This window comes from Pygocentrus nattereri, chromosome 27 (genome assembly GCF_015220715.1).
Source record: "Pygocentrus nattereri isolate fPygNat1 chromosome 27, fPygNat1.pri, whole genome shotgun sequence".
Lineage (NCBI taxonomy): Eukaryota > Metazoa > Chordata > Actinopteri > Characiformes > Serrasalmidae > Pygocentrus > Pygocentrus nattereri.
The window spans coordinates 10638319-10661960 of record NC_051237.1 but is presented as its reverse complement, the minus strand read 5'-3'; the positions used below and the strand labels follow the sequence as shown (position 1 = coordinate 10661960).

The 23642-nt window shown below is 39.5% G+C and overlaps 1 protein-coding gene across 4 annotated transcripts; it reads right to left on the bottom strand.

Moving 5' to 3' along the window:
• Positions 1 to 335: 335 nt before the first annotated feature.
• kiaa0319l (KIAA0319-like ortholog) lies at positions 336 to 23555 on the bottom strand. Of its 4 annotated transcripts, none has more exons than XM_037535387.1 (22): positions 23277 to 23555; positions 20768 to 20916; positions 18734 to 18866; positions 17462 to 17814; positions 16108 to 16360; positions 15801 to 15899; positions 15605 to 15702; positions 15422 to 15509; positions 15134 to 15226; positions 10535 to 10667; positions 10135 to 10363; positions 8340 to 8463; positions 8087 to 8219; positions 7074 to 7222; positions 6723 to 6874; positions 5865 to 6003; positions 5000 to 5159; positions 3949 to 4091; positions 3726 to 3848; positions 3028 to 3118; positions 2082 to 2170; positions 336 to 1990 (listed from the first exon to the last, which is right to left on the bottom strand). In XM_037535387.1, exons 2-22 carry the CDS (start codon positions 20825 to 20827, stop codon positions 1794 to 1796), a joined length of 3039 nt encoding a protein of 1012 aa, XP_037391284.1. In that variant the 5' UTR covers positions 20828 to 20916; positions 23277 to 23555; the 3' UTR covers positions 336 to 1793. The 4 variants fall into 4 exon arrangements, with proteins under 4 accessions (XP_037391284.1, XP_037391285.1, XP_017551682.1 ...); XM_037535388.1 differs by lacking the exon at positions 23277 to 23555 and adding an exon at positions 23026 to 23257 and having other exon boundaries at positions 16168 to 16360; XM_017696193.2 differs by lacking the exon at positions 23277 to 23555 and adding an exon at positions 23026 to 23256.
• Positions 23556 to 23642: the final 87 nt, after the last annotated feature.

Sequence of the window (23642 nt, the reverse complement as noted above, 5' to 3'; positions counted from 1 at the left end):
TGAAGGACTTGGCTCTAGTTAGTGGGTATAAGATAGAAGGTGATCAAGTCCTCATTGCTGACACTAGAAAGAAATCTTCAAGTAATGTTTATGGTGTCCAACTCTGATTAAAATCCAGACATCATTACATAGGCTAGATTGTGAGGTTATACTTATTATGTACATGAGTTGTTCTACCATAAACGTCCAAAAAACACTAGCTTTAAGATCACCATTTGAAAGATTAAGCAACCTTAACTGTTAGGAAAAACATTCAAACAATACTCATGCTATCATGCCACAACAATTATAATCCTACAATATGTTTGGAAAAGAAGGCTCTGGAAAAAAAGACGTTTCTTGACTTTCATTTAATGATAATCCAGTTTCATGTGATTGAGTCACATAGAACAGGGAGTCCTTCACTTAAAAACAAGGAGTTTAAAATGAGGAAAATCCTCAGATTTTTCTTCCCTCTGCTCTCAGTAGGGTCTACATCACCCATTCATGCATTTGTGAGGAAGGCATTCATATTTATGTAATTGGATCAAATAACAAAAAAAGGGGCTCATTCATTGATTCAGCTCTCACCCAACAACATCCTGACTTGTGGACACTCCATTCAAGTAGTCCAGTTAAAATACACTCATTCGTCAGTCATGACGAGAAGAGGAGCGATGGAAAAAGAAGTGTCTATCAAACACAGATTATCACAAAAGCCTTTATCAAAGGCATTCTTAAACTGACTAATGAGCATCAGCATGTTTCAGAAAGCAACCAGTGAGGGCAGATGAGTAGTTTGTGTAACAAAGTGCAAGAGATCAAGTGACCAGTTAAAAGAAAACTAAAATCAGACAAGACATCAAAGTGGTCAACAAGGTTCAAATAGTCTTGGGTTAAGAGTCAAGCTCAGGTTTTTGTTTTCTCTTGTGTCCATCTTGCAGAAGCTTAGACACAAAGCTGAGGGCCAAAGAGAGGTGAGGTCCAGTGTTACTTCCAGTGATTTTTCCAGTGTGAGACAAGCCATCAAAAAACACATTCTATTCCTTTAAGTGCGAAAATGCTCCTCTTAACATTCACAAACAAAGCTAAGCAGACTTCACTTTTGTTTGCTGGTGATTTGAGTAGCAAAGAGGTTGATAAACCTAAGTGTGAAAAAGCAAATTTCACCAAAAAGGCCCTACAGACAAAAATAGCACACACACATACACAACCTGATAATGCATGCGTTATTTCCAGTAAAATAAATCTTGCACAGCACAATCATACGTGCACACTCATACAACTTGGCAGAGATGGGTGCAGCGCTGAGGACAGTGCTCTTCGACTGCACTATTGCCACAAGTGTAGGAAAGCGGTCTAGTTTGGGGGTGTTCAAGGCAGTGTTTAGAAGCACAGACCACCAGTTTACAAAACTTAGCGGTAATGGGTTTGGCTCAATTACCTTTGTGACATGCCACTTGGGTCTCTCTCAGAGAGGAACTTGGTTGTTTTTTTCAAACAGCACTCTCCCATTTCACCTATTCTATGACTCCTTCTGAAGTAGCTAATACATTCTCATTGACTCTGGGCATAGATGACTCCACATTACTGATTTTTTTTCTTACAGGATAAAGACAGTGCTTGCCTTAGTATTGAATCACACGTGTCTTCTGGCTCAGATTGGGCAGAGATTCAGTTTGGGCCGGCAGTGGGAGATGCTAGCTTTCAGTCTTCAAAGATCTCTCCACAGACACTACTATGAGTCTTCTATGTGACATGGCCAGAGTGTGGGGTATAAAGTCCATGTGAAATAAAACAGGGTTTGGATGTCGCTATAGCAGCTCCTCCCTCTGTTTTTTGGCTCTGTGCGGCCCTTGACCATTGCGCAGGGACCCATTTTGGGGTCGCAGGAGTTGGCCCCGCTCTCGGTCAGTCCAGGGGACACCAGCCTGGCCATCATCACTGTCCAGTTCTGAGTCTGAGTGCATGAGAGCAGACGAAGTGGGAGCAGGGACTTGCTTCAGACGGCCTAGAAGAGAGGGAAAACAAAGACAAAGAATCTTGATTCAATTCTTTTGTCTTTGAATGATGTTTGTTTGATATTGTGAAAATATGTTTACCTGCTCTATGTGGATGTAATTCCATGCTATCCTGGTCATCTCCTTCAAGTATTTTATATCTACTTTTCCGTCTAACTTTTCCTTTGCGTCTACACAAAGCACACACAGACACAAACACACATATCAGTATGAACTGCATAAATAAATGCAGATGATGTACATAAATATTGCTGCCACTAATAATGAAAATGTAAATGATATTTTTAATGTTTGCATCTTTAACTGCACATATTGTATAACTACACATGTATATGTACAATGTACTGTACTGTGGCACATCTCTAGACATGTACTATACTTTTTTTTTCAATTTATGTTAATGTCTGCATTAAACTGAATTTAAGCTTGTATTTGGTGAATTTCTGACTGAAATTATTGTTTTGAGGAAAAAAAAGATGCACAAATCAGTGTGCACAAAATTGTCCCAAATACAGCAAACAGCAAATGACAACAGCTAGCATGCATTTGATGCATCAGATGAATGCATTGTAACGACTGAACAATATTAGCAGGCATTCACATATGTACTCAGATATTTAATTTTTTTCTAAATGTGAAACTACTGGGGCTTATTTTCTATCTGTTCCAACTTATCAAACCTCAGAAAAACTACATACTGTAATGCATATTGGCTGTTGAGACAATTGCTTTTTAATGAAATGTTCATTTAAATAAAGTTATTATTGAAGTGTAAAAATGTCTTTGGAAGTGAGATGTCAAAACTAGTGTAATAAAGTAATGCAGTTGTGGACCAATCAAATTGGTCAAAAAACTGCATGAGTGAGTAATTTAAATTCAAATATACAATTGCATTTCCATTATTCTACACATTACATTTTCATTTTGCTAGTGATGTGTTTCAATATTTTTAGCAAGGCACATATATTCAGGTGGATAATTCTGAATATTGCTCCATTAAAAACATCATTGTCATCATCTCCTTTACCTGTTACAGCAACACACCAGCCCCCAGACCAGAGTGGCCAGGGCAACCACTATCATGAACGATGCTATTGTCACATATAAAACACTCCATTCTGAAAGAGATGGGCAGTCCAGATGTAAACACATGATTAAAGTGAACACATTATGAACACATTATCCAAAAGTGTGTAGACACCTGCTCATACAACAATTCTTGTAATATTAAGGACATTAATAGGGATTTCATCTGTCCCACTTTACTGCAGTAATGGGCTCTACTCATCTGGGAAGGTGTTACATTAGATCTTCCAATATTGCTGGTAAAGTTTGATTGTATTCAGCCTCAAGTGCATTAGTGAGGTCAGGTACTGATGTTGAATGATAAGTCCTGGAACATAATCGCCACTCCAACTCATCCCAAAGGTACTGGATGGAGATCAACCACTTCAGAGAACGCTGTTGAGCTGAATATGGCATTGGGCATGATGATTGCTCATGTATAGTCCACCATTGCACCTCATTTTATTGGGAGTGCTTTTCTATTGATATTATACGAACTGTCTGGTAAGGAATAGGTGCACCTTGAAGTAGCTGTATTTACTAATTAGAACAAGATGTCTACAAAGATTTGGACATACGTCTTTATATTGTTTGAGATCAGCTCTGTATGTATTTCCAGCACTAGTGATGCCACTATCTGAGTGTAAGACAATTTCTCACCACAGTTGCTCTCTGCATCCCCCAGCTGAGTTCTGATGAAGTTTTCCATCCAGAAAGGGTGACACACACAGCGGCGGGTAAAGGAGTCACACTCACCATGGCTGGAGCAGTTCAGCTGGCAGACTACACACCCAGCACACAGTCACCATAAATCAATAAGAGGCACTGCTCTAATGCCTTTGCAAATTATTCATGGTGTGTGTGAGAGGGAATCAGTACTCACCGACTGTGTCCACCCGCCGCGCTTTGAAGATAAGGAAGTCATTTTTTTGCTTGCGCAGTTTGTTACGCAGACTCGTGGCAACACTGTGACCAGACAGAGGAGGCCGCCCGGGTCCTCCTGACACCAGGAATACTAAACGAGTGCTGAACCAAACACAAGCACACACATGCACATACAGGTCAGGGTTGGGAGGGTTACTTTAAAAATGTATTATGGTAATAATTACAGATAATGTAACATAATTCGATTACTTTTTAAGTAATCAAATCAAATAATTAACTTTTTTGGAGCCCTTGTCTTTTTAAAATCATTTAGTTGAGTAGAGAAGATGAACATTAAAACAGAAACAATTGTCTGTGCTTCATGTGTGCTCTGTGTACATCCACTTGATAAATGTCAATGTTTTGTTGAAGTCAATAAGGTATTCAAGTAAGACATGCCTAGAAATATTGGAAGGTTGTGCCCAATATTCTGCTTTAGATTCCTATTCTGCCCTGCAAGGTGTAAATAAGGAGAATAAAAGTTTGGAGAATAAAAGTTACCCTTCAAACTGCAGTTGTGGAATTTATCTGGATTACCTTTATAAGCAAACTGTTTAAGTCTTTCAGTCGATTTTGCCCGATATAAGTCTACCAGATACAGCAGCATGCTGTTGTACTCACCACACCCGTTCTCTGCAACTGGTTCATTTGCTGTGACATACATAATGGTTTTCATCCAAATTTGACTTTTAGTGTCTAACATACAACCGTCAAACAAGAATACTGACCTACATGAAATTACATGTATTCAGTTACAACCCAGCTATGATACACATATACACAGAGTGTAACCAAACTTTTATTCTCCTTATTTTTAATCACTTGATATGTACTGCGCACCATGTACAAGAAATTAATTTTCCGGGTACATGATTTCTTTTTTACATCAGTAGTTTGGGAGCCTCAAGAATAAAAACACATAATATAATCTTCTAAGAACCTAAATGAGAAAAAAACTACAACAATTCTGTTATGACATTTAGGCAGGGTGGTCATTCTGCTGAACTGACCTGTGCTCGTTAAAGGCGTTGATCTCTCGCACGGTGATGTCACTGTCCAGTACTCCCAGCAGGACACCCACCTGTCTAAGCAGCATATCCCTTTGCCTGTGGGACACCTGAGACACAGCCACTTCCAGCACAAGCTCCACAAGGTCCCGTTCCCACACATCTGCCATCAGCCAGACAGAGGACGTCTTAATGAAGAACTTACTTTTTCACAGTAACTTCTAGCAAGTGCTGTCAAGATCAGTAATTTTGCAAAATACTCAAATGTACAAAAATACTTCTTCTTCTTTCGGCTGCTCCCTTTAGGGGTCGCCACAGCGGATCATCTGCCTCCATCTTGCCCTATCCATTGCCTCCTCTACTTTCACACCAACCATCTCCATGTCCACCTTCACTACATCCATAAACCTTCTCTGAGGTCTACTCTTCTCCTTCCACCCGGCAGCTCCATCTCCAACATTCTTTGCCCAATATATCCACTATTCCTCCTCAACACATGTCCAAACCATCTAAACCTGGCCTCTCTGGCTTTATCTCCAAACTACTCCACCTTCACTGTCCCTCTGATCTGCGCATTTCTAATCTTGTCCAGCCTCGTCACTCCCAACGAAAATCTCAGCATCTTCATCTCCGCCACCTCCAGCTCAGCCTCCTGTCTTTTAGACAGAGCCACAGTCTCCAAAACATACAACATAGCAGCACGCACTACTGTCTTATAAACCTTCCCTTTCACTCTTGCTGCTATCCTTCTGTCACACATCAGCCCTGACATCTGTCTCCACCCAATCCATCCTGCCTGCACCCTACAAAAGAATAAAAATAATAAAAATACAAAAATGTTAAAAACACTGCACAACACAACACTGACCTGGGCGGACCTCCACAGTGCCTCGGTCAGTGCTGCTCTGGCCCTTGCTGTCTGTCACAGTCAGAGTGAAACTGTACTTGCCCTCCACCAAGTTGTCGAGAAACAGCACTGCCTGGTGGTCAGAATTTTTCAGGACATCCTACCAAAGATGAATCACACAGCACACATATTTACAATTACCTTCAGTTCAGGCTGCAAGGTTATGGTACACAGCATTCAAAGCATTAAACAGCATGTATAACAATGTTATTTCTGAATTTGGCAGCTGTAGTCTACATGTAATCTATCGAAATAGCTTTCTGGGGCCAGTTTCCTAGACTAAAAATAATTCCCAATGGTGACTCAATATTTCCACTGCAATTTAGTCCAAAACTGGGCTTTATCCATTATCTGGGCAAACAGCCTTTGGTGTTAGATGTTTGGTTTAGTTCGCATTTACAGTCAACAGTGTGACACAATGGGTGGCCAGAGACTACATATGTGTGATGATTCAGACATGCAATTTGCATATTGCTAACTGGTGCATATCGGCTCCCATTACTTGGTAGCCGCATCAGCCTAGTATCTTCAGTGCAAAACTAAAGAAGAAAACATGAGTTACCTAAAATGTATCATTTGCGGTGAGGGGAAATTTGCATATGTTTGATTTTCAAACTTTCATTTAAAATAAACACAATGTTATGACCGTAACCAAAAAGTGGAGCAACCTAACCAGTTCCACTTCTTTCTCCTTCTGCCACGCAACATGATATCTTTCATTTTATGCTGACTAACTACTTAGCTCCTGCTCCCTTTTCTGTATGATCAAAATAATTATCAAGACTGGATGAACAATTCCTGGCAGGTTCTTCAGCTTACCCCAGCTGCTGGGCTACTGCCATCCCGAGTCCAGAGGAAACTGATCCCTCCCTTATCATCAGAGGAATGGGAGCCATCTAGGACTGCTGTACGGACAGGTAACGTGACTGGTGGGCTGGACTGCACTCTGGCCACAGGTGGTTGGTCAAGCTCTGATGTTATGGAAATGTGAAGAACTTTAGTACAGTCTTTGATATGGTCTGCATGATTTACCTGTAAGCAATCACGAGTTAAGGTGAGTCAGCCTAAGAGGTGTCGGCCTAATAAAAGGCACAATGACCCTGAACCATGTGGACAGTAGGCACTTTCAGCAATTATTATAAAAATATAAAAATTATATGAGCTACATACCTTCACGGGCAATCACAGTGACCGTGTCAGAACTCTGCAGACCCCTCTCATCCGTCACCGTCAGCATGAACGTGTATGTCCCCACTTGTAGCCCTGTCACAGTGGCAACAGCACTGTCTGCATTCTCAATCTTCACTCCTTCTGGGCCCCTACACCACCATCACATGGTTACAAAGTGTGTTTCTGCATACCTTATAGTTTCAATACTCATATATGGTTGGTATAATACTCTATGCTTAATTGTTCTGATAGTACTGTTCAGGCTTGTGCTCACACATTTTAAATGGCAGGGGACTTGAAGGAAAAAAGGACAACATGAACGTGAACAAAAACATACTTGATAGTATATGGTAATTATAATAATTCACATATAATTATTATATAATTCACAGCATATGTTATGCAGTTATCCTGAAATGGTTTCATCATATTTCAGAGAAAAGAAATGTAGTAGTAGGAGTCTTGCCCAGAGACTCTTACTTGCTACTAGAGTTACATGCTGATATGAAAACCAGACACTTTCCTTACATTAGGCAATAGAATTATTCAGTACACTATTTGACTGCTATACAAAAGTCAGAAAAGTATTAAAAAAACTCTCTTTAAACAGTAGGGCCATTTTACACATAAATCCACATTTTTACCAACACCAAAAAACTGGGGAGTTTTTAAAATGACCACATCATGGAATGTGACGCTACTTGCTCTTTAAAACGCATTCAAAATGCAAGTCTCTTTTGATCTGTTGAGGATATTTTACAGGATTATGTTATCACAAGGGATTGCCATCAAGAATCTGTACTGGGGGGCTCTCAAGTAGGATAGTTTGATAGTCTAAATGTTCTTAGCAATGGGATTTTTTTTAACCATTTCTTTTGGTTGTTTTGTCATTAAATGATGTGAAACGAATTAGGTATTTGCAAATCATATAAAAAAATATACATAAAATAAACAAACATTTAAAAATAAATAGTTACATTGATTTGATAGGACACTGACAATATGTTACGTACTTGGTCTGTTCCCAATGATAAGTGGCTATTTTCTGGTCATCGGTGCTTTTGCTGCCATCCAGGGTAGTGTGATCCACAGGAAGCGTCAGTTCTTTGTCTGGTCCTGCATCTGCTACAGGGGGCTTGTTGTTCTCTGAAGGGATATTCCACAGCACAACAGATCAGGCATTAATACAGGGGTTCTCTCTGCACTGCCTTAATTTGTGGGAAAAAAAACACCAAATTGATGCATGGCATGCTGGGAGATACCCACCTGGCTGCACAATGACAGTGACCTGAGCTGTGTCCTGCTGTCCAGATGAATCCGTGACGGTGAGCTGGAAAGTGTAGTCTCCCTCCTGCATAGCAGACAGCTGTAGAGTAGGGGTCCGTACTCCCTAAATTAAAGGTTTTTGATTAATTATATGTAGAGAAACATCTGATAAAATATCAAAATATATTTAGTGGCCACACAGAATATCTACACTGAAAAAAAAGTTGAACTTGATGATTCAAATCACATTGCACACAAGCATATTATTTTTCAGGGCAGAACCTGCCCTGAGTGGCCTGTTGTCTGAACACATCCTTCCTGAAAGAGGAAACACTGCACACCTGTGCACAGGTAAGACAAGTAATCAGTCAGCTAACTTCAGAGCATGACAGTGGCACCAAAAGTGTAAAGTTCAACAAACAATTGACTGTAGAAATGACAATAACTAGCAAAGTACACAGTTATTAAAACCTTACATCTGCAAAATACAAGCAACAAATTAGCAGTATTTAATTTTATTATATATAACTGTAGATATTAAACATATAAGTATACAAAGCTTTAGACTGTCTATAAACACAGTTTAGCACATGTTAAGTGTGCCTCACATTTTCATATGGTTTCTGGCATTGCCCTGTCAGTGAAAGAGATATTATTTCCTGCATGTTCTTCATTTTGATTTAGAACCACAGGTACAAATGACTTAACACCACGCCCAATCGATAAAATCAGGCGATATTAAAACCCAGCAGTATTTTCTGTATCGAGCAAGTGCATGTCTAGTTAACTGGTGACATTTTCTGGTCACAGTACCACCAGGATCCAAAATTGCGACCTCCCAATGACAAGGCGAAATCTCTGACAGTTATACCACTGGCCGGCTCAATATTAAGCTCTCTATCTAACTATACTCTAACAATACAGGCTGAAGTGATTAACATGACCATAAAACACCAATATGATACGCATTACAAAAGTACATAAAATGTATAGAAACAAAACCTAGGAAAGCAGAGGTGTCTGGAAACCACACAGGTTTACCACACAGACACATGTCAAAACTTAAAAATGTCAGCTTTGAAGATGGGTAGAAAACAACACCCTCTGTCAATGTATCTGTCAAAACTCCGCAGGGACATCTCGAACAAAATATATTTAGACATGCTGCTAAACAGCTGAAAAGTGCCTAGCATCGCATACTAATCAGTGACTGGACAGCTAAAGAAAATGGGGCAGCTCTGGAGGTCAATTTGACTGGTTGAGCCCCAGATGTTGACAGTCTAGTTGTGCTCCTTCCTTGTAGTACGGCACATGGCTTCTGCTGCAGACTGGATACTATACTTTATACTACTATGAAGAGAAGCAGACAGTATATGCTAATGCAGAACATAGTACACAGCATGCTATTTTGAGCACAGTTTGTTGCTTAATTGAATTCATGATGTGTGATACTTGACAGCTGAAAATCATTTGTCAGGAATGTAGCATTTAACTAAAACTACTGGAGTATAAAACAAAAACATAAACATTTAATTATGCTAGGCCAGTAGCCATTTAAATTTGGTCTCTATATCATCCACAAAATCTTTATACTGTTCAAGCTCTACTAAATACATAAACCTACTAACTTGTGCAGTTTTATCATAATATGATAATATGAACATTATGTTCTATGCTATGTATCATAATGTTTTCATGTGTGGACTGAGAGAGCAGAGGCTTTAGAAAATACACAATGTGACACAATCCCAAACAATGCAATAAGAGAAAATGAAGCATCTCTTTTCTTGTTTACCTGCATCTCCACCACCTTGCCCTTGCTCTCTGGGCTGAGGGACCATTCATAAGCCAGAGGCTCATGATCGTCTGTGCTCTGGTTGCCATAGAGAGTGATAGAGTTGCGCGGCAGAGTGATGACCTGATTAGGTCCAGCATTGGCTACAGGCCTGTAGTCCATTGCCTTGTTGACTGACAGCATGGCTTGGGTTGAGCTCTGAGCTCCATCTGAGTCAGTCACTGTGAGACTACAATCACACAGAAATAAAACAGGAGTGAACCACAGAACAACTTTTTTCTGGAGAAAAATTAAACAAGCCTAGATAAAAAAAAAAAACTAAAATTAACATTCCACTATCAAATCTGTGCTCTTTATTCCTCTCTGAACCAGAGGAGTTGGAGCTGCAGTGGAGGCTTACCTAAAAGTGTAGTTGCCTGGGACAAGGTTAGTAAGGGTAAGAATGGCTGTATCTGCTGAGACCTTTTCCTCTCGGAGGGGCCCCTTCACCTCTTCCCAGTGCCACGCTACTATCTTATCATCATCGGTGCTCTCTGAGGGATACAAGCAGAACGTTTTAAGGTATTGAATTAAGGTATTCCTCATATCATTATAACAGGACTGCTGCACAAATGTAATGCTTTTTAATACTTTAATAAGACCTATAGTAAAAACAATACTGTTCCAACTGAACAACAGTGCACACAAACTAAAACGGCATGATTCTTCCATGTTTTTCTCAGCATGTCTGACTTTGCTGTCAGTTTTGCCGACATTTAGACTTTCACCAGTAGTCGGTTTCTGACCACAGGACTGCTGTTAGATGGATAGTTTTGGTTGGTGGACTGATCTGAATTAGTTCAGTATACAAAATAAATTGATCTTTGCTAATCATCTTAGAAAGGTTGCTAGTTGAACCCCAGTTAAACACGGGCAACGCAGATACTACTAGTTTTCACCTTACACATTAAACTAGTCACGGATGCAGATTATTTAGACCACTTTCTTCTGAAAAATCACCTCAATGCTGCAGTTTGTAGATATCATCTCTATAACAGTAAAGTAAACGGAACACAAAAAGAAACAAGGGATCTAAACTATTTCAGCCAATACGCCAATACTTGATCCATTAAGACATACCTGTGCATACCTAAATTAAATACCTCCAAAAGTAAAAAAGACATTTCACACATTTTCTAATCCTAAAAATCTATACTAAGACTTGCTAACTAAGGAGTATTACCAAACAAAATGTGATTTATGCAATGGTAGCCTATGTTTTACAGAAAATGTAGTTGAGCATTTTTACAATTTTGCAACATCCCATTACATGGCAGATCTGTCTAAAATACTATGTTTGCCCTGAGCTCTCTAGAGATATTTTAGGTTTGTAATTAAACCACACGGTAGCGCTGGTTAATCACTTGCCTGATTTTTTTCTTCCCTCCTAGGAAAGAAAAATATCTTATATAATGTGAAGGCAGCTTTAGAAAAATGAATGCACCTCCAGGTACTAAATTTAGATTAACTGACTGTGACCACCATCCTGCCTTACCAGACAAACTTGAAGAAAATATAAACTTTGTGGACCAAGCTTCGATATAATCCTGTGCTATTGCCAAGTGTTGATTCTGCATGGACCCATCAGAAGGGAAAGTTCTGGGAATGCACAGTTTGGTATTTTTCTGACTCCAGCACACGTGATTCATTTCATTAGTTAATCATCAAGCCTTTTATGAGTGGGATTAGGTGAGTTGGAGCAGGAAATGCATAAACCTGCCCAGGAGAGTTGTTTAGCAGGACTGAGTGGGAACCACTGTATACCACTCATAGCATAAATACAGAAGTGTTTATATCACATAGGTCATGGCAGCAGCATTTTCCTTTGCAGAAAAAAATACATTGTATGTAAAGAAAAATACTATGAGAAGATAAAAATCTTAATTGTTAGTTAGTCTTATTATCTTAGTCTTAATCATGAGCAGATCTGAGCAATTAATTTTCATTAGGAACATGAGAAAAATTTTCTTCTTACATTGCTCCTAAGGAATTGTTAAAGTACTGAAAACATTTCAGATTTACAACATTCTGTATGTATTATGCACAGCATGATGTAAATAAAACGAAATTGGTTAGTTTGCATCTTGGCTTTCATGCCACAACATTAACAGCCATGACCGCTGACCTGGAGTCCAAGGTCTTTAATTTCATCTTTAAAAGATAACAAAGAGATAATAAGATGTTGCCTGTAAGATGCCTGTAAAGATGTCAACCTAAACCTGGATCAGCTAATTACTCTGATCATCCATTTGAATCATCTCATACATCAACGTAGCAAGCCTAAAACTGAAAATAACTGTTAGATGACTAGCTACCAGGGTAAGAATGACATCCGACCAAGGGAGACTTCGGAACCTATGCAGTGTGATTCCTCCCGTCTGTCATCGGAGGAGAGAATGCGTCGGGTCAGAGAACCTCTATGTTTGTATTGTGATAAGCCGGACAGCAGCTTCATGAATGCCGAGCCAGACCACAAAGGCGCCAACCCCTGGACAGTACGTGGAGTATACTCCATGTGCTAATATGGTAAGTGTGCCCACAAATGGGTTGGATTCCAAGACAGTCATGTTACCAGTAACTGTATACTGTCATCCCCAATCTGCTGTTTTTTCAGCCCTAATAGATTCTGGAGCTGAAGGAAATTTCATTCACGCTCAACTGGTGGAACAGCTGCAAATTCCAGTAGAGGAATTCAAGACCCCTCTGAAAGTGGTGGCATTTGATGGAGGAACCGTAGGCCTGGGGACCATCTCTAAAGTGACTCACCCAATAGATTTACAAACCAGTGCTCTACACAAAGAGGCCTTATCCTTTTTAGGTCTAGAACAATCTGAATTCGAAATAATTTTAGGTCTGCCCTGGATAGAGAAACATAGCCCTTCCCTTTCCTGGTCTGATCACACGATCCTCAGGATGGTCCGAATTTTGTTTTCAGTTTTGCCTCACCCAACCCTCCTAGACCCTCCTAGTAGAGAGCCCTAATGCAGACCTCACAGTCCAAATCCTGGCAGAGTATTTAGATTTGAAAGAGGCCTTCAGCAAAAATAATGCTACCAAACTCCCCTCACACAGAGAATGTGATTGTGCTATTGAATTAGGGAGAATCACACCTTTCCCAAAGCTAGAATTTATCCTTTAACTCAAGAAGAGGAAAGGGCCATGGATACTTACATTCAGGAAGCCCTCCAACAAGGCTTCATTAGACCATCTACATCTCCCATTGAGTTTAGCTTCTTTTTCATTAAGAAGAAGGATGGTGGTTTACATCCCTGTATTGATTATACGGCCCTCAATCAGATTTCCAAAGAATACCCATATCCTCTTCCCTTAGTTCCAGTAGCACTAGAACAACTCAAAGGGGCCAGGTACTTCACTAAACTAGATCTCAGGAGTGCCTATAACCTGATTAAAATAAATGAGGGGGACTGAAAACTACGTTTGTGACCACTAGGGGGCACTATGAATATTTAATTATGCCCTTTGGACTCTCTATCGCCCCCCCTCTGTCTTCCATCCATCCATTAATGAAGTCCTTGGAGATATGTTAGGGAAGTATGTTATTGCGTATTTATATGATATTCTGCTTTATTCCCCCGATAAGGCTACCCATGTGTAACATGTTCGTTCAGCTCTGAGAAGGTTGTTGGATAATAACTTATTCTTGAAGGGTAAAAAATGCTAATTTCATCTTGAATCTGTTTCCTTTTAGGTTATTTAATCTGTGCGCAGGGAGTCATTGTGGATGATCAAAAGGTAGATGGCATTTTCCAGTGGCCCACTCTGTCCTCCGTGAAGGAGTTGCAGAGGTTCCTAGGCTGCCAATTTCTACCATCGATTCATCCACAATTTACATCCCTACTCAAGGGAGGTCCCAAAAAACTCAAGTGGACAGAACAGGCAGAGAACGCATTTTAGCAATTAAAGGAAGTATTCACTGCTGCCCCCATTCTCAAATACCTGCACGAAATCTTCTTAGTAGAGGTTGCCTTCGAGACAGAAATAGGGGCCGTATTGTCACAAAGCACAGGGAATCCTCCGAAATTACATCCGGTAGCCTTTTACTCACATAAATTTTCTCCAGCCAAACGTAATTATGGCATAGGAGACAGAGAGCTACTAGCTGTAAAACTAGCCCTAGAGGAATGGCACCATTGGCTAGAGGGAGCGAATCACCCTTTTGTGGTACTGACAGATCATAAGAATCTAGAATATTTTTATATAACGCTAGATGTTTAAATGCCTGACAAGCCCAGTGGTCTCTGTTCTTCTCCCATTTCAATAAGGAGCTAGCCAATGCCCTCCAGAGAAGACCTATGTTTCCGTTTCGTTTCGCACACAGCTCATCACTTGCACTCATTGCTCTCTCACCTCTGACTACCCAGGAGAAACAAGAACACGTCAGCTATGAACACACAAATTTTGGTGGGAATCTATGCATAGAGACGTACACTCTTTTGCAGTTTCTGATGACGACCTTGGATTGTGCTGAAATCAGTAAAGCCTCCTTTTCCTTTTACATCTGCAAGCATCCGAATCTGTTTGACACGTTATATGTTACAAAACATACTATTCACTCCCCAGTTTAGACCATTTATATATGGAAAGTGACCCACAAAAAACAGTCTGAATCAATGTATTTACAAAAACCAACATATTTACATGTATCCACTTATTCAGACCACACTAGTTTATCATCGCCCTTTTCTGCTTAAGTTATATAGAGTGTTTCAGACCATACTTTTTTTATTTTATTTTTTATTTTATTTTAAATGAGGCACAGGTCAGCCAAACAGAACACTGACATGCATCACTGTTAAAGGCACAGTAACAAAAACAGCCAGTTTAACTACAAGTGATTGTAAAATGATTATGTTAAAAACTAATTATGTGTTAAGACTGTTATTTGGAAAAACTGTGACAAAAGTAAAAGGCAATAAAAGTATTAATAACTGATACTCACGGCTGCTATCGATCACAGTAGAGCTGGTTGGCAAGGAGATCTCCTGGTACTTTGGCGATACCACAGCAATAGGCGGCTTATTCACTCTTGGCTCTGTGGAAAGGTAAGGCAAAAAAGTCTTCATTAAAAACACACCTTAAAAGACAGTAAGTCTGGCACTAGGACAAGTGCACAATATGCAAATCCTAGTATGTCAAAGCTTGAAAATGTGTTTACTAAGGCCTAAAGCTAAGTGTAATAATAATATGGGTTACACCTGTCAGTCAAACAAGTACTAAACTCAGTCACCTGGTTTGACTGTAACATTGACGTTGCCTTCTCCATGTGCACCATCACCATCCACTATGACCTCAAACTCATAGAGACCCACAGTAAGCTGAGGAGAAAAATGAAATATGAAAAAATTAGTCTTTGTATCGAAGGATCTGGCTGAATAAACAGGAGAATGAAACAAGAACTAAATGTTTTAACCTTGCTTAGTTTGAGTGTCTTGCTATGTTTCCCTTCAACTTCTCCACTGTAGTCTTTGGGGTGGGTCTTCAAACGCCAGTTAAAGTCATAATTAGTCCCTTAAAGAACAAAGAAACAAAGTCAACCATTACTAAAAAACAGGAGCATCATATCAGCAATACAAAAGTGACTCACAGCAAAAGTCAGAAGAAACTACCTGGAGGTGGCGCTGGCACTACAAACGCATTTAGCTCCACTTCATTGCGCGGCAGAGTGACCTCCACGTTCTTGCCAGCAGACACCACCAGCTCCTTCACTATTGCGGAAACATACAGGTTCAACAAGATTCAGTGGATGATGTGGCATGACATCACAAAAATCTTATGGCAGAAGCTGACTGGAAATAACAAATGACTAAATCAGCTTATGCCCCTTGAAAAGTATTGTCTCATTTAATGTGCACCTTACAGTGAAAGCAGCATATGAAAAGCTGTTCCTCAATGATTTAACACTTTGTTTCCTACCAGCAGGAGCTGTTGGGGTGGAAGAATATGATTGAGGTGCGACTGTTGTTAAGTCCGTACTGCTGTTGGAAGCTGAATGATCCACAGTGTTGTCTGGTGATGTAGAATTCTGCCAAGAAGCTGAGGGAACCACTTCTTCACTGCTGCCATTGGTGAACTCAGTTATTGTTTTATTGGCCATCACCTGGAGGGCCACCCCAGCAACAGCAGTCACTGCACTCGTCAGATTGGAGGGTTGTGCGACTTGCGTATCCTGCAATACAGATATAACAGCATAAAAATTTAAAATAACATTATGTATTGAGGGCTGCAACTAAGAATAACTTCCATAATCAATAACGCCATTATCATTTTAGACAATTGATTAATCAAGAAAATGTGCAATGTTTTATTTCAAAAACCAAAAAGTGTTATTTCTCCTAATGCACAATACCATATATTCTACATTATATTTGCAAAAGCTACAAAGACTTTTATCGAGGACATAGATCTTCTGCACTACTCTTAAAAATTCTAGTCAGTGTGAAAAGTCCAAAAACAATAAGGAAACCAATTATATTCTCTTTAAAGATGAAGCAAAACTAAATTGCTTAGTTTCTGAGTGAAAATAACCTGCTGAAACCTGATACAACCAACACAGCAAAATGCCATGTTTTTCAAAAATCTCAGTTTTCATTGATCTAAAACTATGTCTAGGTAAGTTTTCAAACGCATTTTCAAAACACAGCCCTAGTAAAGGAAAAGCACAGTTTAGCTATGCAGTATAGATTAACGATTTCAAAACGTAACCCGTCCCTCCAGCAACAGTTTAAGTATTTTTGTTTAGTGTTTTTGTCACAATCTTGCTAACATGTCAGGTGAGCTTTGTCTTACACAATTTACAGAATAACATCATTTTAGATATTTAAGTGTTGCCATATTTTGACTTTAAGTTGTGCACAGCCCTCAACCCTGTATTTCAGTCTCCACTATCTGCATTTTCTTTTAATTGATGTAATGTTAGATGGAAAATGAAAGCACTGTCGAGCCAGCTAATAGTTGAAAAAATTCGCTGCCAACTAGTTTTACTTATTGATTTAATTGATTCGTTGTTGCAGCCCTAATATAGTTATAAAAATGCAAAATTGTAGCGTGGGCCAACATTACAGGTTAAACCACATACTTAAAACCACATAGGACATTTAATTTCCTTGTGAAAGATCTAAAACTAGGACAAATCTATCTATTTAGTGTACTTTATTCAACTTAAAGTAAGAGAATTAAAGGAACGTTTTTGTTAAAAAAAAAAATTTCTACATACAATACACAACAAGCACACAAAACGAACAACAAAACAAAACAGAACACCACATACATGATTGCTGTGTTGCAACTCTGTTGCTTTATTAACTCCAGCAGTCACTGCCTGGCGGGGGCTTCTCATCTTATGTGCTGTGTTCTTGCTGAGCATCTGCAGGAGGCCCAGAGACTGAACATGTGGCTGCGGCAGCGATGTGATGGAGCAGCCATCAGCCCGGGAACACCTCAGCAGGACGCAGTATCCCCCAAGACTCCACACCGCACTGCAGGAGGGCTCTAAGCAGCACGACTCCCAGCACTTTGCCCCACCACGGTCCACAGCTAGCGGCCGCCAGCCCAGCCCAATAACACTGCCACAGGAAATCCCCAACACTCCACCTGCCACTCTGCACAGACTGGCCTCTACACCTGAGAACAGGAGTGATACAGACAGACAGACAAACAGACAAACAGAAAGAGAGAGAGAGAGAGAGAGAGAGAGAGAGAGAGAGAGAGAGAGAGAGAGAGAGAGAGAAATACACAGGGAGGGGAGGGAAGCATTAGTCACTGACAAAATGCTGGAGGACACAGAATTATTTATCTAAACTGAACATCATCAAAACTGCCCTTCAGTTTAGATAAATAATTCTGTGTCCTTTCAGAAAAAAATGAGGACTGACCCTTTTAACAAGATATGTATTCTCCAAAGCTCTTTTATCACGAAGACCACTAAGCAGACACTCAGACTATAGTTCCCCTTTCCTTAAAGACAGGATGTGATGGTTCAGTAAGCAGTCAGCCCCCTTCCCTTTAGCCTCCAAAACACGCTGCTCATGACTCATCTCCATAGCTACAGAAGTTCAAAAGCAGCATATTATAGGATGGTGGTAAAAGCTCTGCTGCAGAGGCACTGTTGGCAGCAGCAGGCTCTGAGGATTTCATTTGGAGAGCAGACACACTGCCTTTCTGTTTTGCAATTCCCCCTCTGTGTGAAAGCTTCTCTCTGCTACTCTCTCACGCACAAGGCAACCATTGTGCTTTCCGCATTGTACTCCTCAACCCGGGTACCATCAGTCACCCTAACTGTATCAACCATTCATGCACACTAGAAGTAACAACATATTCACAGATGAACAACAACAGACAAAGCTGGTACAGCACATTTTTCATAAAACTAAATAAGTAACAAGGCAGAGCTATAAGAAAATGGTCTGCCAATTTAAAGTTACAGAAAATCTAAGCTAAGTGACAACAGTCAACAAAAGAACAAAATGAGCCACATAAATTCAGAAGTACTATAGTTATCTTTTTACATAATAAAAAGCTTGTGCAAATAAAAACAGCTTACCAGCAGGAGGGCCGAAGCAGAACAAATAGCCTAAGGACAGGAGGAGGAGCTGATGAGGCCTAGTCCAGAGTGGTAAACTGCTACTCTGTGTGCTTTTTATTGCATAGGACATCTTCCCACTAAGAGCAAGAGTCTAGACATGGAAGAAAGTTGATTTCATTAGCACATGGCACATGTGATATGACAAAAAAACATGATACCACAAAGAACAAAACTGCACAACTCTAATAAAAACTGAACTGAAAGAGAGAATTGAAAACTGGAGGAAACAGTCAAAATTTAACCCCTTATCTTAGAAGTAGCTGCTCAGCCACAATGGTAGTATGTGAATTTGGCATTTTTACATTTTATTTTTGCAGTTTGCACCGTCACAATGTAACTTATGCAACTAACAAGTAATGTAAGCTTATAAACCACCCATAAACACTGTCCTCATTTTTTAATCAATAATAGCATATTGTTATTTACAAAAATGGATAAAAATATGTATTCAGGTTTCTGGATGGCTGCTATTTCTTTTTTCAGCTACACAACATTTTTATATTTGACATCTAATACAGAAAATGCACAAGCAAGTCTTTTTGAGATTTCTAACTCAACACAAGTTGTGGCAAGATTTAAGCATTTTGCACAAGAGATACACAATAGTAATCGGTCAATAACAGAATCAGTAAAAACATGCTCTGAACACTCAACAGGCCCTTTACACCAGAAATGGAATTATGTAAATGGCAGGAGAAACAAATCCCATTATTGCCTTATGGACTATTATTAATCTCCAAAATACTGGCGTTCCTATCACAGCACCAAGTTTAAAAAGCAAATTGCATTCAGTGTCAGTGTAATGTTAGTAAGCAGCGGAGAACTGCTGACACAAAAGTACGTCCCTTTGAGTACGACAAAGTTTATTCCTTCGTTCCTTCTAAACACACAAACCCATTTTTCTCTGTGATTGAATCCTTCAAGGTTATTTTTTTCTTTGTGTTCAAACATTTAGGTAAGCTATACAAGCTCTACTTGGTCATCGCTGTTGCTGTTTTAACAGAAGCAGCAGAACCCTGCAATGAGTACTTCCAGAAAAAAAGTCTCTCACCCAATTTATTACTTTTACTTTGGCTGATGTGTTGCAGTTTATAATGTAAATAAAGAGACCCAGATAAGTCCACTCATACTATACAGTCATATGCAAAGGTTTGAACACTTCTGGTCAAATGATTTTTTTGTTGACTTTTTAGTTGAAGTTAACATATGTTCTATAGAAAGCAAACCAAAATATGACATTTTTTCTGCAATATTGTGCAACATACTGGAAAAAAATAAAACATACAATATAAAATGTTCCATAGCTTTTCCACAGGCCACATTTTATGTTTTATTTTTTCCACTTTGTTAAATTCGGCAAAAAGTAATTGTGTACTAGAAGTGTGTTCTCTGTATAAGATGTTTTACTTATTTCATTCATAAAATCAACAAAACATGTCATTTGACAAGAGTCCAAACTTCTGCACATGACTGTATTTGAAGGCTACACCAATACTAAAATGCCATCAAATAATTATTCATGACTTACTTATGTGCTAAAAAGGCATCTGTCTCTTACTTTCAAAGTAGCACTTTATCTGATGTCATGTCATTAAGGAAACCAATGTCTCATTCAAAATTAAAAATGTGTTTCATGTATTCATTTAACCCACATATCTGAAAAAAAAATTGTCAAAAAATCTTGTCATTTGCCAATTTGAAAATCAGAATCGTAATCAGTCATAAAAATGTATGATCAGTGCATCCCAAGTTTGCACTATACTAAGCTTCCATTACTTGTTAGCTACATTACTAGTGTCTAGTTCCAGTGCAAAACTAAAGAAGCAGACTTTGGACACCAAATACATCATGGCTGACTGAACATATATGGTTAAATTGTGTAATATTGTGTTTTTTTTCCTAATTTATTTCTTTATTGCAGTCAGTGATATTACTACTAAACCACTGCAACATAAAAGCTTCCTTCAACTCTTAAGCACTACTTGAACTTACCTTTCTCCGAGCACAGTGTGGAGAATGAAGAGATAAAAAGTGGAGAGTGGAAAAAGACATTAGGAGATAGGTGAAGAGACATTCTCCACCAGCAACTCCTGAGACCACAGCAACATTTCACTCTTTAGTCTGTGGGACTATGGAGATGTCTGTTGGAACCACAACAAAGAAAAGGGGGGAAAGATTATGATCTTACATTAGATCATCAGGGAGATAATTAAACAACCTACATATTGTGAGCAACTCTTTTGCATAAACTGAGAAACAGTAGAGTTTGTCAAACAGTATGGAGGCTATAGAAAAACAAAAACAGATGGTTTGCATCATATATTTGGTTATTTAAATATTAAGCTTGGTTAACTAACATATACACTGCCATTCCTGGAGTTCTAGCCTATGTTCATATGTTTTAACATTTCCTCCACCTTCCATGACAATGTCACAGAGATGAATTAAAAGATAAAAGCAGATCAGCTTTAGGGCTTAGGTAACATCAGAGTGCTTCTAGCGGAAATTAAATTTCCTAGCCAAACTTGTGCAATAAGACATGAAATAAGCATGAAGACTGGACTGCATAAAGAGTGAAGATCAAAGAAAAAAAGGAACATCTGTTCCAAAGCTGTCTATCCATCTCAGAACATTCATTCACACCATACGTTGCAAGTCATATATGTGTTATTACATTCTGATTTGAGTACCACAGCTTTCTACATAAGCAGCACTCATTAAATTTATGAGTAAAATTATTAAAGTTCCAAACATTCAGTAACAGAACACACAGGATAAATACTATTACTGCCATTTCGTCAAATCTTACTTGCATCTTCTGTACAAACAAAGGAGGGGCAATAAAATAGTCTACAAATATTGACTGTGCTTCAACTTTTATTAAAGAAAGACTAAACAAGAATGGACAAGTAATTTTAATTTCTTTAACAAATTTAGAAATCTAAGCAATGTTTTTGAGTTCTCCTTTTAAGGAGGGTAGACTGCTTTACTATACAGTAGAAATGTAACTAAAATAAAATTCTGCATGGAAACCTGCAAATGGGGCCCCTTAAAAATCAGCCACTACGAGAGGTTCCTGTAAATACACAGTTCATAGAGCAAAGCTCCCAGTAAAGGAAATTCCAGACAACATTCTCAGAGATCTTATTCAGTCCTGGCTTTGAGTAGAGAATATCTGCAAGCTATGCCAAAGGTGATGATGAGCAGGACTGAAACTGAAAACATGAACCATTTTTTTTCAAGCAAAGAGAAGACAAAAAGAGCAAAAACCCCAAATGTCACAAGCATACCTTGTGTTCGACAAGGACAGACAGCAGGGTATTCATTAGCTTGAATTCAGTTAGATCATTGTAGACCACTAATTATAATTAATTTAAAAGGCAAGACACATACGTTACATTTCACACAATGTAATACGTGTGTAGCTACATGCTTCAAGCATGACTGAGCATTAAAAGTGAGAACACCAGCGGGATGAATCCCACACTGAAGCACCGACCGTGTGTGAACACCTGCATATTAGAGCAAAAAGACTGATCGCAATTCAGTTTCATCCTGCATGTATGACGGTTATGCTCTCAAACACTGATCCTGGCACAGCATTCTTACTCCTGAACACAGACCACTGATCCTGGTTTATCCGGGTTGGCCGCCCTCCAAGGCTCTTGCTTCAGCAAGCATCTATAAACACAAATGACCGCTGCAGTGGACTGACAGGCTCGCAGTGCAAACCCGCTAAACATGCTAGCTAACTAGTTACCTAACCTAGCCAGCTAATTCCCCACAACGAGGAAAATGAAACAAAAGCATAACGAAACAGAACGACTTATGAGACTGCGTCCACAGTCAAAAAACGGAAAGGACTATCTACAAACGGCAGGGAAACCATCTTTTACATCTAATTCTGCTAATACACACAACTGGTATTCCCTTTAACTGACAGCTCTCTTGTTGCTAGCCAACCAAATTTAAATCTACAGACCCAGTTAGTTAGCTAACCTAGTTAACCCGTAGCTTATATGTTTTGCCACAGCTTCGGTTGTCAGCTTCTGCCCTGTGTTTCAGACCCGGTGTCTCCCTCGGTAATCCACAAGCGAGAACTGGGCCAGCTCAGCTCAGCTCGGCTCGGCTCAGCTCAGCCTGCTAACAGCTGTTTGCTGTAACGCTGTTAAACAGCGTACAGTACAGGTGACACCGTCAACGACACTAACGGCCACTGAACACCGCCCAGGCAAAATGACGACACTCACCTTCTTCTCAGCTTACTGGTGACGGTGCAATACCATTTCTGCAGCAGCTGTGCTCGTCCTGTCTCGGTACTTGATCTTATCGAGGTCAGGCTTCACTCTCTCACAACACACACACACACACACACACACACACACACACACACACACGACCTGCACCTTCACACGGAAACACACGACCGAGAACCACCACTTCCTCCTCTACACATGTCCACCTGCCAGGCTGGACAGAGAGCTGAGCAGATTAACCTTACCCGTATAGTCCGGACATTCACAGAGAACACCAGAGTTGCTCACTTCGCTTAAAAAGCCTGCGGAAATATTATTTTAAATGCACGAGAACTGTTTGAGGGTTTTGCCACAAACAAAAATGGCCGAACTGGTCAACAATTAACCATTAAAGTCCAGTGCCTGTTAATAAGCGCGGTTTCATAAAATAGACATTTTAACCAAACCGTAAACTGTTCATTTGTGTAAGAGATTATGGACGCATTGTTTATACTTTTAAAAAGTGCTGCGCTACACGCTTCAAACGATAAAATCGACATTGGTGTTTCCACGGTATGTGGCGCCCCCTGTTGACTGATAACTGAAACATATGTGCTCCTGGCGTTTATAGA

Excerpts from the sequence above, each read along its gene's own strand:
- kiaa0319l (XM_037535387.1), bottom strand. The coding sequence starts at position 20,827 with ATGTCTTTTTCCACTCTCCACTTTTTATCTCTTCATTCTCCACACTGT. Across the intron at positions 10,364-10,534 it reads CCAGGCAACTACACTTTTAG|TCTCACAGTGACTGACTCAG; the intron begins GTAAGCCTCCAC and ends GTGTGATTGTAG. Across the intron at positions 8,220-8,339 it reads CACTGTCATTGTGCAGCCAG|AGAACAACAAGCCCCCTGTA; the intron begins GTGGGTATCTCC and ends ATATCCCTTCAG.